Genomic DNA, 17486 nt, shown 5'->3' on the forward strand with positions numbered 1-17486 from the left:
AACTTGCTACCCCTGGGACTGGGATGCAAGTCCAGGCTGCATAGTTGACCTTAATTACTTTAGGGTCATTGTGAACTCAAAATTATACTTGACCCTTATCTGCTATATTGTTAACACTGAATATAATCTCCTTTAAAGCTCTCACTTCCCTTCAATTTCTTTTCTTACTTCTTGAACAGCTTTGGAAATTATTCATGGGAGCCTTTTTATTCTCGGTCTATCTCTTCAAATTTAATCTCCAGGATCGATCTGTCCGTATACTCTTTTTCTCATTCTACATCCCTACCTAAGCAATTTCATTCATTCTCACAATTAAACAACATCTTACCATCTCTGTTGGTCAGAACTCAACCAAACTCTAAAACCATTTGCTAAACTGCTGATTGGCACTGTCCTTTTGTTATATCACAGATATCTAAAAGGGAACTTATCCCCTCCTCACCCAAGCCTGTTCTGCTTCTGCATTCACTGCTTTAGTGCCAACATCATTTAGCAGGTCTTTTGAGCCAGAAAACGAGGAGCTACCTGGCACCCTTTTCTCTCCTCCTTAATATCCACTTAATTAGTCCTGGAGTACTACTAATTCTATATACTAAACAATTCTACCTCATAAAACGTCCCATCATTTTAACTAAAATATCTTAATTAGGCTTCTTAAATCGTCTTGTTTCCTTAAATCACCTCTCATCTAGACTTCCACAGTGTCATGCCTGTCAAAATGGTCTTACAGAAATTCAATTGCATCATTTCACTGATCAAAACTTTGCTCTTTATAACAACATGTGTTCTCCCACCAAACTGAGCTGCAACCACCAATAGGCTATAAAATCAATTCAGCAGATTCCAGCATCAATTTTTGAAAGTTTTGTTTTGTTTAATGAAACACAGTATAAGAAACTAGAAAATATTACAGAGAACTATGCATACTGATGCTAAGTTCTGTTTTATTTCATATACATGTCCATTTTATATCACAAACCAGTAAAAACATACAAATTGATACATGTATAAAGACACTGCACATAGGTGTATACATGTGTATGTTGGGTCATAACGTATATTGGGTCATAATGTAAGCTCTTCCAGGAAAGCTTCCTGGTCCCTCATATCTCCCAACCTCCAAAGATAATGAAGCATTCTCTCAACTGCTAGGTCTGCACCATGTTCATGCTTCTATCATTGCTTTAATTCCATATTTGTGCTTCCTACAAGAGCATAAACTTCTAACACTGTACTAGGCATTTTTCCTACTACTTCATATGTACGATCTCATTTAATTCTCACAACTCCTGTTTTTGGGGGGTGGGTGTGGGGGTAGGGTTTTGCTTTGTTGACCAGGCTAGAGTGCAGTGGCACCACCATGACTCACTGCAACTTCGAACTCCCGGGCTCAGGTAATCTTCCTGCCTGAGCCTCCCAAGTGGCTGGGATTATAGGTATATGCCTGGCTAATTTTTAAATTTTTTGTGGAGACAGAGTCTCACTTTGTTTCCCAGGCAGGTCCTGAACTCTTGGGCTCAAGCGATCCTCCCACCTTGACCTCTCAAAGTGTCAGAATTATAGGTATAAGTTAACTCCCTGGCCCAATTTTCACAACTCTTTAGACAGAATTCTCATTTTTAAAATGTGCAAAGACAGAAACAGATTAAATAACTCCCCAAATGTCACACAGTAAGTGGTAGAGATGGAATTTAAAACTCAAAAAGCCTGACTCTGGAAAACAGACATACGATATGACAGAATGTTAAAGATTTAATAAAAGATCAGTGGAAAATTAACTTACTTCAAATAAAAGTCTATAATAACATCATTTAAAAATTCTCCTTCATTTAGACAGTGTAGGTCCTCATTAGTAACGGAGATGCCTCCCTTAGCTGGAGGTGGTGGATATACTATCAACCTGTAAAAAAATTAGAAGGCAAGCAAATAAACAAATCTATATATATGTATACACAACTGAAATGTAATAAAACAGAGAAAGACATTTAAGATCATTGCAAATATAAAAGAATTCTCTCACTTTTCTACTGGACCAATGAAGATGGTGTGGTTTTCTCCAGTTTCTTCTTCTTCATCAAAAAACTGAAATTCTTGTTTGCTTCTAAGCTGTATTTTAGATTCAAATGATACCTGGTAAAGGAAATTCGCAATTTACAGTCAATTAGGAAAAGTTTCAATAAAAAGGGTAAGCACAAGGCAAGAATGTTTTTCAATGCAAATGGATTAAAAATATGGAACTAAAAAGTATGCATGATATTTAACAATTAAAAATAAGAAACAGGCAAAACTAGGGGCCACTTTCTTTTTATCTGTAGCTTCTAGATAGTGACTCTCCCAACTTATGTAACAGTAATTTTTCAGTATCTTACTTCTCTAAGATCTCTACTATCTACATTAAATCAGATAATGCTGGTAACATTCAAAGAACCTTTCTAAAAAACCAAAGTGGTTTTTGCCTCTTAGTTCAATGGCTAGGCAATCTAAAAGATGTAGGGGCAGAGGCTCACGGAACACAGTCGAATGAGTTTCAGCCCTCCATAAAGCTAAGTGAAATGGGTTCCTTAGAGGAAAGAACCTTCCATTGAAGTTTGAGTCCATCCCAGTTGCATTATGCTGCTCTTTTCTTCTGTTGGCACTGTCTCCCATGCCAACTATGCAAAAGAAAGAGAACCATTTCCCATCCTTCCTTTGTTCTTTTCTCAACCCACTAACTATATTTATAGTTTTTTGGGGAGTCCTTGCTCAACTATCACCAAGATTGTGCTGCGGATAACCATATTTCCAAGTTTGTAGGCAGTTTGAGAGATCTGTTCCCAATAAATTAGGTCAGCAAAGCTAAGTTGCTATAATAGGAAATAAACTTAAGAGTTTTAAAATTATGTTTGTATTATTTACCATTAGACTATGTGTTATAGTAGTACTGTGACCTTTGCTTCAGGTGGCTTCAGAGTTCCCTAGCTATATGAGTAGTTATTCTAGTATGAGATACATGTTTCGACAATAAAGATCAAGTAGCATGTATTGTTCATTTCTCATATATGCCTGTGTTACATACAAATGTACACCATGGACCACAATTTCTTCAAACCTAAGACACAGAGTAACCAATCCATTTGAAAGTAGTGGTGTGTGCATCTATATGTTGGAAGTAGGGTATAAAGAAAAAAGGATGACGGAAAAAATGATGATGAAAAGTAAAGATAAGGACAGAATGTGGAGGAACCAAAAATGCTTCTGAGACCTTTACCAAGTACTATTTGTCGCCCGCTCACCACTGTTTTGACACAAGGGAGTTTACAAATCACACATAAAAGCAAGTAATTCTGAAATAGAATCAAAAATATTTAACACTGAAAGGAACAGTATTAAAATAAAACATATTTTCCTTTAAAACTACCCATAATTTAAGAATATTTTTAAAATTAAAAAACATAATTACAGTTTTAATTTTGTTTTCCTTTTGCCCGCAACTTCCTTTGATGTTCTCTTCGTAGGTTCGTGTACAGGCAACAAGTCTGCCATTAGCTTCTTCAAAGGGAATTTTCGCAAAAAAATTGGAAATGTTATTCTTTATACCAATTTCATTAATGATACTTTCAAATACCATATTTGCCTGAGGATCAAGGCCATTTTGAAAAATTAAAATTATATATTGTTCTTCCAAATCTGAAAAGAAACAAATATAACTATAAGTCTAAAAAAACAAAAGTAAATAGATACTTTTAAAGGAGTAATTCTTTCCGGGAAGATAATCAGAAATCCCAGTAAAAAGGTCCACAACAATGTCTGACATACACAACAATCACTGGAAAGACCAGTGTGTGTTACATGCCAAGTTCTTAAGTTATTAGAAGGAAGGAACCAGAATCCATTACTCTAGTAACAGTTCAAGAACAAATCTATTCACAGATGTAACTAATTTACTTCATCTAATAAATCTAAATCTATAAAGATATAATAGTTAACATTTTTGTCAAACACAAATAGAAAATTGCCACGTGAACTGATAGTATCTCAAGAGAATCTAACTGCAAAACATCTTTTCACTAATGTGCCAACTCTTGCAGATTCACTGGTAGCTAACACTTTTTCATAATTAAGGTGAAGCAGCAATTACTGCTGAAATGTGTTTATCTTCTAAGCAGTCAAGCCATGCTTTAAGTGTTAAAGGTGAAGGAAAAAAACCTGGAGAACCATATCTATGTATTATAAAGACTTAAGGCCCATTTTATGAACTTAATAACTTCCTATTCAGGCCAAGTTTCAAGATTTCCAGATTTATATGGCTGATTTACATTTAATATTCCTATCAGTTAAAAAATTTTAGTTTACTCAGATTACAGTGTTAGTTAAGAGCGCAGATCTTTTGGGTTTTAATCTACTTAGAAACTTTCTAAATGAGTAAGTCTGGGTTTTATCTTCAGCCCTTCTACTTTCTGTGAGTTTTTCCTTATCTGTAAAGTGGAGAAAGTAATATCTATTTCACAAGGTAGCTGTGAGAATTGTAGATAATATACATCTAAGGCATCTGTCAAAGTGCACTCACATTTTGCTATTCAACAGCTATTGTAAATACAATATCTATTATAATTACCTATTATAATCTGTTTTACACAACTTACTTGTTAATTTATTTATTCCTTTACAATCATTCCAAACTTTATCCTCCTTATTCATTTGCAGTTGCATGCTCAGCTTTTGATAAACTGCTGGAATTGCCTGAAGAAACACTACGGGTAATTTTCGGACATTACACCATTCACATTTAGTTAGATCAGAGGTATTTAAAATAATCTCTACAGGATCACGGTCTGGTTCTGGAGGAAAACAAATGGAAATGGAAAAATAACTTTTAAGAGGGTAATATCATGAATGGAGGAAATTGTGAGGAAATACAAGTTTAAATGTAAGTACATATTTATTATGCTCTGCACATCATTACTCTTGTGGGTAATAAAAACAATCTTTATAACTGCTTTAAAGAAGCTTTTTTATTTTTTCCAAATGAAAAGGGGTTTCTAAAAAGTTTGGCTCTGTGATATTTCTGAATGAAATTTACACCAAGATATATGCCCTTTGATAAGAAGATATATGTAACAACTAACCATCTTAATAAATTCTATGAATATTTTTAAATCTTTTATTCCTGTAAAGTGCTTTGGTGTAAAGAAAGCTTTAGTGAGTAAAAAAACATAAAATAGCTTACCGTCCAGCTGTATCTTGATAAAATCTAAACAAAACTAAAAAAGAAGATGAATTAGTATTGCTCTAGACTTACAAAGAAAGGCAGGTTTCACTTTTCTATTCAAGTACTTAGAATGTTTCCTATATTACTCGTTTATCTCTTAAAATCCCACAGAGAGGTTGGTATAACATTAGAATGAACACCTAAATATTCCTTACCTAAATTCACTAACTGTTAAACTGTTAACATCTTGCCACAGCCCTTCCATCACTCTTTCTTTTCTTTTTTTTTAACTTTTATTTTAGGTTCAGGGCTACATGTGCAGGTTTGTTATACAGGTAAACTGCACGTCATGGGGGTCTGACATTCACTCAATGGTTTTTGCATCTATTGATGGTCCTGGCCTGAATTATTTATTACTGGTGGTTACAAAATGGTATTTTCTAAGTAATTATTTCAATGTGGAAAAGACACATTAAGCCTACCCTGAATTAATTATTTTACAGAAGTTAACAGATTCAAAAAAAGAGGCAAGTATTTTGAAATGCATTAAAAAACAAGACAAACAAATACATACAGGGATGAAGAGATATATGGAAAGCAAATACAATAAAATGCTAATAGTAGAACTTAGCTGGGAGTTATATAAAGTTCATTGCAAAATTCTTTCAGCTTTTCAGTGTGAAGATTTTTATAATGTAAAAAGAGAAAGGAAATATAAAATAAATTTAGCAATTACTACAATAATTAATTGCAAAGTCTAGAATGTCACTAAACATACTCTCTAAAGATTGCGTTTGAAAGGAGTATGTTAACTGGTTTCTCTGGGAAGTAATACATTATTTGGGGACATTAAGCACGGGTACCGGCAGGGAATGGTGGCTTTTAACTGTTATCCCAGCATTTTGGGAGGATCGCTTGAGCCCAGGAGTTTGAGATCAGCCTGGCCAACACAACATGGTGAAACCCCGTCTCTACTAAAAGTATAAAAAATTAGCCAGGCATGGTAATGCATGCCTGTAATCCCGGCTACTCAGGAGGCTGAGGCAGGAGAATCGCTTGAACCCGGGAGGCAGAGGTTGCAATGAGCCAAGATTGTGCCACTGCACTCCACCCTGGGCAAAAATAGTGAGACATCATCTCAAAAAAAGAAAAACGTAGCCGGGTATAGATGGCATGTGCCTATAGTCCCAACTACTTGGGGCCTGAGGTGGAAGGACTGCTTATGCCTAGGAGTTCAAGGTTACAGTTAGTTATGACTGCAGCACTGAACTGGGGAACAAAGAGAGACCTCATCACTAAAAAAAAAAAAAAAAAAAAAGTACTGTAGCTTGCGAAATGTTCTAGCATATATGGATGTTGACATTGTATGTTTTGGAAAAATGTTAGCTGATTCAAAAAGTGTCAATAATGATGACATAAAGCATTCACTCATTCACTTATTTATCTGAGAATGAGTCTCGCTCTGTCACCCAAGCTGGAAGGCAGCGGCACAATCTTGGCTCACTGCAACCTCCACCTCCCGGGTTCAAGTGATTCTCCTGCCTCAGCCTCCCTAGGTGCTGGGGTTATGGTACACGCCACCACACCCCGCTAATTTTTGTAGTCTTAGTAGAGATGGGGTTTTACCATGTTGACTAGGCTGGTCTCAAACTCCTGACCTCAAGTGATCCACCTGCCTCAGCCTCCCCAAGTGCTGGGATTACAGCCACCACACCTGGCTGACATATGCATTTAAGTAAAATTGTTGTATAAGATAAAGGAATTGAAGGAAGTTATATCTAAATACTTGTCATTTAGAAATATGTAAGTAAATCACACATAAATATTAATATTGTAAGTAGATACCGGGCTGGGTGCAGTGGCTCACACCTGTAATCCCAGCACTTTGGGAGGCCAAGGCGGGTGGATCACCTGAGGTCAGGAGTTCAACACCAGTCTGCCCAAGACGATGAAACCCCATCTCTACTAAAAATACAAAAATTAGCCAGGCATGGTGGCAGGCACCTGTATTCTCAGCTACTTGAGAGGCTGGGGTAGAAGAATTGCTGGAACCCAAGAAGTGGAGGCTGCAGTGAGTCGAGATTGCACCACTGCACTCCAGCCTGGGCCAACAACAGTGAGACTCAGTTTCCAAAAAAAAAAAAAAAAAGAAAAAAAAGAAAACAAAAGTGGACATTGGTCTATTTCATCTACATTGTGAAAGTTTCTAAATTTAAAATGAATGAAAACCTTGATTTTATATATTCTCATTTGAAAAATAAGGGATTACTTTGTATTTGCGCATATGTGGTATTCCTAATAATATATGCCATTTTACTTCCTTAAAAAAGCACTTGCTTTTAAATAAAATAGATACTTCTAAATAATGCCACTTGGCCGGGTGCAGTGGCTCACACCTGTAATCCCAGCACTTTGGGAGGCCGAGGCAGGCAGATCATGAGGTCAGGAGATCGAGACCATCCTGGCTAACACAGTGAAACCCCGTCTCTACTAAAACTACAAAAAATTAGCCGGGCGTGGTGGCCGGCGCCTGTAGTCCCAGCTACTCAGGAGGCTGAGGCAGGAGAATGGCATGAACCCAGGAGACAGAGCTTGCCGTGAGCTGAGATGGCGCCACTGCACTCTAGCCTGGGTGACAGAGTGAGACTCTGTCTCAAAATAGTAATAATAATAATGCCAATTATATCACCGAGCGAATTAAAATGATTAAATTATCTAATAATAAACAAGTGTAGAATTTTATAAAACACTGAATATAGTAAAACATTTAAAACCTGTTTCTCAGATTAATCATAACTTGGCAGATAAATAATTTCACTACAAAACATAAGGAGGTTATGTTCAAGAAAAAGAAGAAAATATCAAATCATCTTTTTATTTATACTATCTGAAGAAGATACAGATCTACTAATTATTCTTCAATGCAGAACGTTCGCCCTTTGCGAAAAATCTCATGCTACAAGTAAGGTTAATACTACACTGCAAATTTCCACATTATATTTTTTGGCTGGAATATTTCATTTAGCATTATAATTTTTAAACTGACAATTTTATGTTACATATACTGCCTTTTATTTTTTTAACTAAATTTACAGAGTTTTTCTTCACTGTAGCAAATATAACCTATTAGAAAAAATTCACCCAAATTTTAATATAGTTCTTCATAAACAGCTTTAAGACAAAATATGTAACTTTCTAATTAAATGTCTAAATCACCAGCAAAACCTTACTCATCACACTGAAGAGTTATAAATAACAGTGCTAATGTGGGAGAAAACCATAAGTTACAGGGCACTCCTGAAAATTTTTGAGGTACAAAGTGACACAGAGTGACATTTTTGTTAATGGACAGAAACCAGGAAAGACAGTCTGCAGTATGAGGGCTGTAACAAAATACAAATTTCATAAATCCCTAAAAACACTGACATATGTTACAATATTATTGGGCAATAAAGGGTAGATAATTTATATATAATTGGCTTTGAATCTCCAGGGTACTTCTGAAACTTTTAGTTTGTAAATTGTGAGAAGCTTAAGGTTTTTGATGGAAAAGAAAAATTTGCTGGATTTGCATAGAGCTGTGCTCTGCTAAGAAATCAGGTTCACATTTCATTTTCTCCTACAAATAATTTTTTTTCTTTTGATCATACTGTATTCTAGAACCATGAAGAACCTTTACCAGAAAAGAAACAGTTATTATTCATTACATTAAATAATAAAACACCTTACAACTTTCCTGCTGTGATATAATTATTTCTCTCTCTCCTCTTCTTTTTTTTTTTTTTTTGTTTTTGGAGACAGAGGCTCAATCTGTCACCCAGGCTGGAGTGCAGTGGCGCAATCTCGGCTCACTGCAACCTCCGCCTCCCAGGTTCAAGCGATTCTCCTGCCTCAGCCTCCCGAGCAGCTGGGACTACAGGCACACGCCACCACGCCCGGCTAATTTTTGTATTTTTAGTAGAGATGGGGTTTCAGCATATTAGCCAGGCTGGTCTCAAACCCCTGACCTCATGATCCAGCCGCCTTGGCCTCCCAAAGTGCTGGGATTACAGGCGTGAGACACCATGCCCGGCAATAAGTTCTCTTAAAGACAAGTGCTTTATGTAAAAAGGACAATGTTAGGACAATTATGTAAAAAGGACAATATTAGTTTGAAAGAAGAGTTGGAAACACATAGGGACACCAAGATAAGACATTATAAAATAAAGGCTTACAGAATGCATACAGTGCTGTACAATTAATCTAGCAACAATGTTTAGAATACATTAGAGAGAAAAATGATGACTAAGAAGACTAGTTAAGGAGATTATATTAAAATTTCAAACAGAAAATAAAAACTTGGATTGGTGGCAGAATAGTAAGTACACAGGTATGATGAGTAAGATAAAGTACACAAAGTCCTTTGGGCATTGTGGACAATGAACTAGTACAATGCACAATGCCTTTTGGGCAGCCATTATAGTACAATAATCTATTTCTAGGAGTCTTGATGCTGTAATACATTTTCCAGTAGATCCCAAAGCTTCTGGAATCTTCATTCACTCACTACAGTTCTTTAATATAGTCTTTTCATGCACTTAGCTGGCATGATACTAAATCAGTAACATATTGGAAGGTTTTCTAACTCATTTAAAGTTTCATGCACTAAGCTGGCATGATAATAAACAATAACACATTGGAAGGTTTTCTAACTCATTTTAATGGTGAGGAGCTACTATTTATATACTCTTAAAGCAACGTGAAATCTTGAACTAATTTTGATATTCTATTAAACATTTTAATTTATAAATTTAAAATATCATATATTAGCTTTAGCAATGGAATTTTTAATGTTATAATTGGTATAGTAAAGAGCTTAAGAATGTACTTACAATTACAGGCTCTATTAACAGCTGGAAGAGTGTTCCTACTCGTATACTTCGACAGTTTAAAATGACACTGTCAAAGGAACTTTGGCAGCTTAAAGCTAAAGAATCAGTTTCTGGAGAAAACACTTTACGACGTTTTAGAGGTGTGTTGATAATAGAATTGCCAAACTAAAAAGGAAAAGAAAATTTTCACTTAATAATTTACTAAAACAAAGCTGCAAGCTAAGTATAAACATATGTAAAGACCCAATAAAAGAAACGTAAATATCACAACATAAAATGGATTCCCCTTCAACAGTTAGATAAAATTAAAATTCATGGTTTTTATATAACAGTAAATACCTGTATCTTATTTAGCTAAACTTTAGTTGTAATATAAATCTGAGTAATAGTATGGCAGTCAAGAATAGTACTCTGGGAATCAGGCTGCCTGGATTCAAACAGCCACGCCGCCTTTTATTTTATTTTATTTTATTTTATGTTATATTTATTTATTTATTTTTGAGACGGAGTCTCGCTTTGTCACTCAGGCTGGAGTGCAGTGGCTTGATCTCCACTCAATGCAAGCTCTGCCTCCCGGTTCACGCCATTCTCCTGCCTCAGCCTCCCGAGTAGCTTGGATTACTGGCGCCCGCCACCACACCCGGCTAATTTTTTTTTGTATTTTTAGTAGAGACGGGGTTTCACCGTGTCAGCCAGGATGGTCTCGATCCTGACCTCGTCATCCGCCCACCTCAGCCTCCCAAAGTGCTGGGAGTACAGGCGTAGCCACCGCGCCCGGCCAACACCACCTTTTAAAGATCTGATCTTGGCCGGGCACAGTGGCTCACACCTGTACTCCCAGCACTTTGGGAGGCCGAGATGGGCGGATCACCTGAGGTCAGGAGTTCAATACTAGCCTGCCCAACACAGTGAAACCTCATCTCTACTAAAAATACAAAAAATTAGCCGGGTGTGGTGGCAGGTGACTGTAATCCTGGCCACTCAGGAGGCTGAGGCAGGAGAATTGCTTAACTGGGAGGTGGAGGTTGCAGTGAGCCAAGAACACGCCACTGCACTCCAGTCTGGGCGACAAGATCAAAACTCCTTCTCAAAAACAACAACCACAACTGATCTTGTAAAACTTAATAACTTACGTAAGTTTTGGTTCCCTAAACTCTAAAATATACAGAGTAAGAGTATCTACTCAACTGAGTTAATGCATAAAAAGCAGTTTAGCAGAGTGCTTCATGCACAGTAAAATGCTGCTAGTTATAGTGGCAATGATACTTGAATTAAATCAGCAATTATTTAGAAAGCAAGCAATTTAGGGGAATGGTTATCTGCATTACGAAATAAACCTTCCTTATATATTTACATATTTTAAACTATTTCATCTGTTAAATTATGATTCCAGTCACTTCCAAATAGAAATTAATCATAAACACTTTATAAAGGTATATAATTTTAATTAAAAGCAATTATATTAGTATCTTTATTATCATCACAAGAATAAAACAATATCTTGACAGAAAATAAGGGAAAAGAATGTCCACCATTCCCATTATCCTTCTAAAGGTATTTCTATGATATATGTCACAGGAAAAAATATGTATTTTAAACAAAATATGATCTCATATATGATATAAAATCATATGATTTTGTGAACTGCTTTTTCAGGCTTATTAACAGATTTATCATTAATATTCTCCATTACTGTCATTATTTTTTGAGATGGAGTCTCACTCTGTTGCACAGGCTAGAGTGCAGTGACATGATCTCGGCTCACTGCAACCTCCACCTCCCTAGGGGGTTCAAGCAATTCTCCTGCCTCAGCCTCCCACGTAGCTGGGATTATAGGCACACGCCTGGCTAATGTTTTTGTACTTTTAGTAGAGACAGGGTTTCACCATGTTGGCCAGACTGGTCTCGAACTCCTGACCTCAGGGAATCTGTCCACCTTGGCCTCCCAAAGTGCTGGGATTACAGGCGTGAGCCACCACATCCGGTCTATTTTCCCTTATTATTAAAGAAACCTGTTAGAGAGGTTTAAAAGTGTTTTGTTTTGTTTTTAGCTGTAGAGTTACATCTTCAAATGAGAGGTTATTTAGCTCACTAATAAAACAGGTAAGAGCTGCTCCAGTTGAATCTACAGTAAAGGATTTAGTCTAGAATTTGAATGTTCCACACCCTCCATGAGGCATCATCGAAGACAGTACACACTGAGGTACCCTTATGATTCAGTGTGTCAGTCTGAAAACTGCTCATCTAAACATTCCATTACATGGAAATTCATCATTAATTTAACTGAACTCATATACTGGACATCTACGTTCTTTCCAATCTCTTGCGATAGCAAACTATTCTTCAAAGAGCATTTTTGCAGTCCAGTCAATTGTGGTACACATTTAGAATTACTGCCAAACTGTCCTCAACAGTTAAACCAACTTATACACTCAACATTCCACTTCTCCAAACACTGATCAAGATGAGACAATATCATAGTTTTAAAATTTTCAGCAATCTGAAGTTCACAAAAGGTATTTTAATTTCGTTTTCACTACTTTGATTACTATGTTTTTTGAATTCTATTCCTTTCCTTATTTCCCTATGGTTTGCCTCTATTTCTTGATTTTTAAAAAATTAAAAATATATAAAGGACTACTTTACACTTTGTCACATAGCTTACTATTTTTCCATTTGCATTCATCTATCAAATTGTGTTTAGTGTTTTGCTACACTGTTCTACTTTTCATTTAATCAGATATATTCATCTTTTCATTTACTATTTTTGCTTGTGCTACCATGTTGGAAAGGCATTCTGTAAGATTATATAAAAATATTAATCCAGCCGGGTACAGTGGCTTGCACCTGTAATCCCAGCCTGGGTGATAGAGCAAGATCCCCCCTTTAAATAAGTAAGTAAATAAATAAATCCATATATTTTTCTATTATCCTTATGATTACTTTTGTTGTTTCTCATTTTTTAAGGTTCCCATCTTAACAACCAAGTATATATGTTCCCATATTTTTATCTGTACTCCTATGAACACACTGACATGTATAAACACACACACACAATTTAACATACAAGTTTATTATTTTATAAAAATGTTCTTACTAAAGTAATATACACATATTTCCTTAATTTGGTATTCTCACTTAACAATATCATGCAGATATCCTAAAAGTCACTGATATAAGTTCTAATTTTTATTTTCAATGGCTGCATCATATGGATATACCATAACTTCTTCAGCTATATCCATATTAACAGGCAATGACTTTGTTTGCCAATAATCATGTCTGCATATAAAGTCTTATGTACTGGGGAAGATGGAGTCTAAGGAATTAATTATTTGGTCAAAGAGTACACATTAAAAATTTTTTAATGGTCATTTTTACATTTATTTCCCAAAAGACCATAGTAACTTTCTTTTCCATCAGCAAACTAGGAAAGTATCCTTTCCCTTGGATTCTTGACAACAGCACAATATTAACTGATTTTGTAACAATTTTTAAAGTCCATTGAATACAGTTGTATTTCATTTTCCTTAATTTGCACTTTTCATGTGGTAGTTTACTGCATGAATTTTCTATTTTTGTCCATTCTTATCCTTTGTTCACTTTATTTTTATCTTGTAAATTTTAAGAGTTCTTAGTCTATTACAAACATTAAAATACTATGTCATCTGCATTACAAATAGTTGTTCTAGATATTGTCTACTGACATCATCCATATTACCTTTTTTCATGTGAACTTTTTGAAACTTTTATAGTAAAATATAAAACATAACATAATGAAACATACTATTACAGTAAAATATATCCCTGTTAAAATGACTTCTCTCCTCTGCTAGATTTTATAAGAAATCTTTGTACATACTGACATTTTATTGTAAGGTTGATATTGTGTTTTCTTGCTGAATTTTTTAAACTTTAAACCTTAAGTTTAATTGAAACTTATTTTTGTATATGGCTTAATGTTCTTTCAAATAATCTCCCACGTAGTATTTAAGCCCCACTTCACGAATAATCCATCGTTTTCTCCTGGCGCTACCAAACTGCCTTCTAAAAAAAGTTTACACCCCAAAATGGAGGCATTAATCTGAACAAATGTCAACAAATGTGAAAAGTACCTGGTCTTTCATTCTCGCTTTTCTTGGCAATGTAACTGTACTTAACTCTGAGTCTTCTGGAATGCTTCGTAGTTCACGCTCTGCTCTGCAAGTATTTTCATTTAGTGCTGCTTCTACTTTTCCAGTGGATGGTGCAGGGGAAGAACATGCTGAATCAGCAGGCTGAGGAGATATGCTCTCTCTTCTGTTAGTTCTGTCGTTGTCATCATCATCATCACTGGACAAAATGACTAAAAGTATTTTAATAATTTATAATTTATATTAAAACTACAGTCATAATTTTATATTTCATTTCTTTCCATTAAAAAGTCAAATAAATTACCAAAACGGAAAATACACTGAATTTGCTTTGGACCTCCTCCAGATCTAAGATTAATAAAAATGAATGAAGATACAATCCACTCTATCTGATAAAAAGTTAAATCTGAAGAAAGCATTAAGACTTGGCATCTTCTAAAAAAATTACACAAATATAAAATTTGATTTTACAATTCATCATCACTCACCCAAACAGCAATATCAGCAAGTTACAAGAAGAATGGTAGGTCCATTTCAGAGTCCCAAAAAATTTAAGGTGTAAAAAATAATTTGCATACAACTTGTTCGCAAAATAGCACGCATTGTAAATATGTGTGAAACTCCACGTAGTCAAGTTTTTTTTTTTTTTGAGACGGAATCTCATTCTGTCACCCATGCTGGAGTACAGTGGTGCAATCTTGGCTCACTGCAACCTCTGCCTTCTGGGTTCAAGTGATTCTCCTGCCTCAGCCTCCCGAGTAGCTGGGATTACAGGTGTGCACCACCACACCCAGCTAATTTTTGTATTTTTAGTAGAGATGGGGTTTCACCGTGTTGGCGAGGCTGGTCTCGAACTCGCGACCTCAGGTGATCCACCCGCCTCAGCCTCCCAAAGTGCTGGGATTATAGGCTTGAGCCACCGCGCCCGGCCATAGCCAACTAATTTTATCTCACACAGGAAGTTACTAAAATCTTAACTGGTCCTTGGAAAAATCTGGACCAGTATCTAATGTTCAATAAGTCTTGCTGATGATAAATGGACGTGAGCAAGAAAAGACACTACAATGGTAATTTGCTCTTACACCTTGTACTCATTACTGAATCTTAGCGAATCTATCTCTGTATCTTAATTCTGCAAAGCCACTCATTTTGTATTTGAGTCAAATACAAACTCCTTGCTATGGTTTATAAATTCACATAATCTGGCCCCTGCCTATTTGTCCAATTTTCTCATAATATTCTCTTTTTTTCTTTATCCTCCAGGCACACTAGTCAGTATTTCTGTCCCTCAAACACCACAAGCTTGCTCCTGACTGAATTCTACTTCCCTCAATATTATGCATTCTGGCCACCAAGTTTTAGTTTACATATCACTTTGATAACCCAATAAAGTAAGCACACTCACAGTCAAATTAACTGATTTAAATTTTCTGTTGTTCTTTGTTGCAGATGTTCACTTGCTTATCTGTTTCCCCCTGCTACACATAAACTATAAGACAGCAGGGACATTGTCTTGTTCACTGCTATATCCTCAGGCCTAAAATAGCCTGACACAGAAAAAGCATTCAAACGTCATATGTTGAAGAATGCATGAACTTGAAAGAGGAATTTTTCTTTATTAGTATTTCAAACATAAATGCTTAATTTTTACTGAGTAATGTACATGTCCCAGAGAAGCATCATCTCAGCATTTCTCTACCTGTCTTTTTAATTTTACTGGCCAGTCTCAGGAACAAATACTGAGCATGGTTTCTCTTTCAACGCCGGTCTTTCATTAGCAGAAAACCTAACAGGCCAGATTAGACAATCTAAACAGATTTACATACATAGCATTTGGGAGGTGGGGTTTTGCCACTTACTGGTTATTTGGCTCAATTTCTCTTCTCCGTAGAATTAAGGACAGTAAGGGTATTTATTTCACAGAATTGTTGCAAGGAACAAATGGTATGTAAAATGCTTAGCGCAGTACCTGACATATATAGATGTATATATACATACAGATGTATGTGTACACATATATACAGATTTTTTAAAAAGGCCCATGAACTGTATTTTTAATGAAAAACGGCATAAGTATATATTAAAAGGAAAGCCTAGTGTTCTATTTACAATTATTAATATTTTTTTTTCGCAACAGGTTCTTGCTATACTGCCCTGGCTACGCTTCAACTCCTGGACTCAAGCAATTCTCTCATCTCAGTCTCCTGAGTGGCTGGGACACCACTATGCCCAGTTTCTATTTTTTAAAAGAAATTATGCTCATTCTCCACAGTATACACTCTTATCGGTAGCTTGCATTACTCACTTAATTAAGGATCTTGGAAATTACTCTACACAGTTTATCAGATCTTTCACTCCTTTATCGCTGTATACTCTAGTCAACCAATCCCCAATAATTTCTAATCTTTTGCTATTTATTATAAACAAGGACTGCATGCCACATGCATACACACAAGAGTAAAAAGACATGATGCAGATTTAGGAACAAATGTGGTAAGGATACTGTATGTCAAATATTTTATTGGGCTACGCATATTTTATGTTATTTTAGCTCCCCCCTACCCCAGAAAAAAAATCACTATCAGCAGGAGATATACACATTTACAGATCAGAAAGATTAAATTAACCTGGCCAAAGTCAGAATGCTGGTTTTAACTAGCAATTCATCTAAGACTAGGGTCAAGTTCTGTTTTTTTTTTTATTTTTGTTTTTTTTTTAACTATTTAAGATGGACAGGATGAGAACAAGATTAGTTTTAAGCTCACACTTACATTAAAAATACATATGGGGTTGGAGAGACTGGTTGTAAAAATATATCTGAAAAATATTGGATTGATAGAAGCAATATTAAAGGGAGTAAAATACTTACTTGGATCATTTAGGTCTGACAAACTTGTTTTCCTTTCTTTCAAGTTTGTGATTTTGGGTATTTTTGCCCCAGGTAAAATGACTTTTCCATTAGTCTGTAAATAAGTGTGTTTACTCTCATCACAATTCACAATAATATCTATTGGAATCTTTTCCATACTGTTGCCATAAAACTTCTTGGTTGTTAATCCTGTGTTTTGTGACTTCTGTCCTCCAGAATTCTGATGAATTGACGTTCTTAATAACGGTCCAGCAGACTCATTCAAAGTAATAGCTTGTCTGCAATTTCTTTGCAAATCCTTAGAAAAAAGAACACCATAACTTTGGCATTTGGTCTGATTTTCTTTTTCTTTTCCACATTTTGGACAACATTCACGGTGTTCAGAAACTTTAAGTTCCAAAAGAACAAAAGAAATAAAAGATTTT

At 35.6% G+C, this 17486-nt stretch overlaps 1 protein-coding gene across 8 annotated transcripts in view; it reads right to left on the reverse strand.

Moving 5' to 3' along the window:
- SENP6 (SUMO specific peptidase 6) overlaps positions 1–17486 on the reverse strand; it is a 112362-nt gene that overhangs the window by 33287 nt on the left and 61589 nt on the right. For 7 of the 8 annotated variants that reach the window (XM_008006386.3, XM_038002157.2, XM_073022650.1 and 4 more), the window contains 8 exons: positions 17062–17359; positions 14175–14404; positions 10060–10224; positions 5207–5240; positions 4623–4817; positions 3440–3666; positions 2021–2130; positions 1784–1900 (listed from right to left, as the gene is read on the reverse strand). In XM_008006386.3, coding sequence (XP_008004577.2) covers positions 1784–1900; positions 2021–2130; positions 3440–3666; positions 4623–4817; positions 5207–5240; positions 10060–10224; positions 14175–14404; positions 17062–17359 — 1376 coding nt within the window. Of the gene's footprint in view, positions 1–1783; positions 1901–2020; positions 2131–3439; positions 3667–4622; positions 4818–5206; positions 5241–10059; positions 10225–14174; positions 14405–17061; positions 17449–17486 lie in introns of all 8 variants that reach the window. The other variant, XM_038002162.2, reaches the window with a different exon arrangement.

The sequence above is a fragment of the Chlorocebus sabaeus genome, chromosome 13, assembly GCF_047675955.1.
Source record: "Chlorocebus sabaeus isolate Y175 chromosome 13, mChlSab1.0.hap1, whole genome shotgun sequence".
Taxonomy (NCBI): domain Eukaryota; kingdom Metazoa; phylum Chordata; class Mammalia; order Primates; family Cercopithecidae; genus Chlorocebus; species Chlorocebus sabaeus.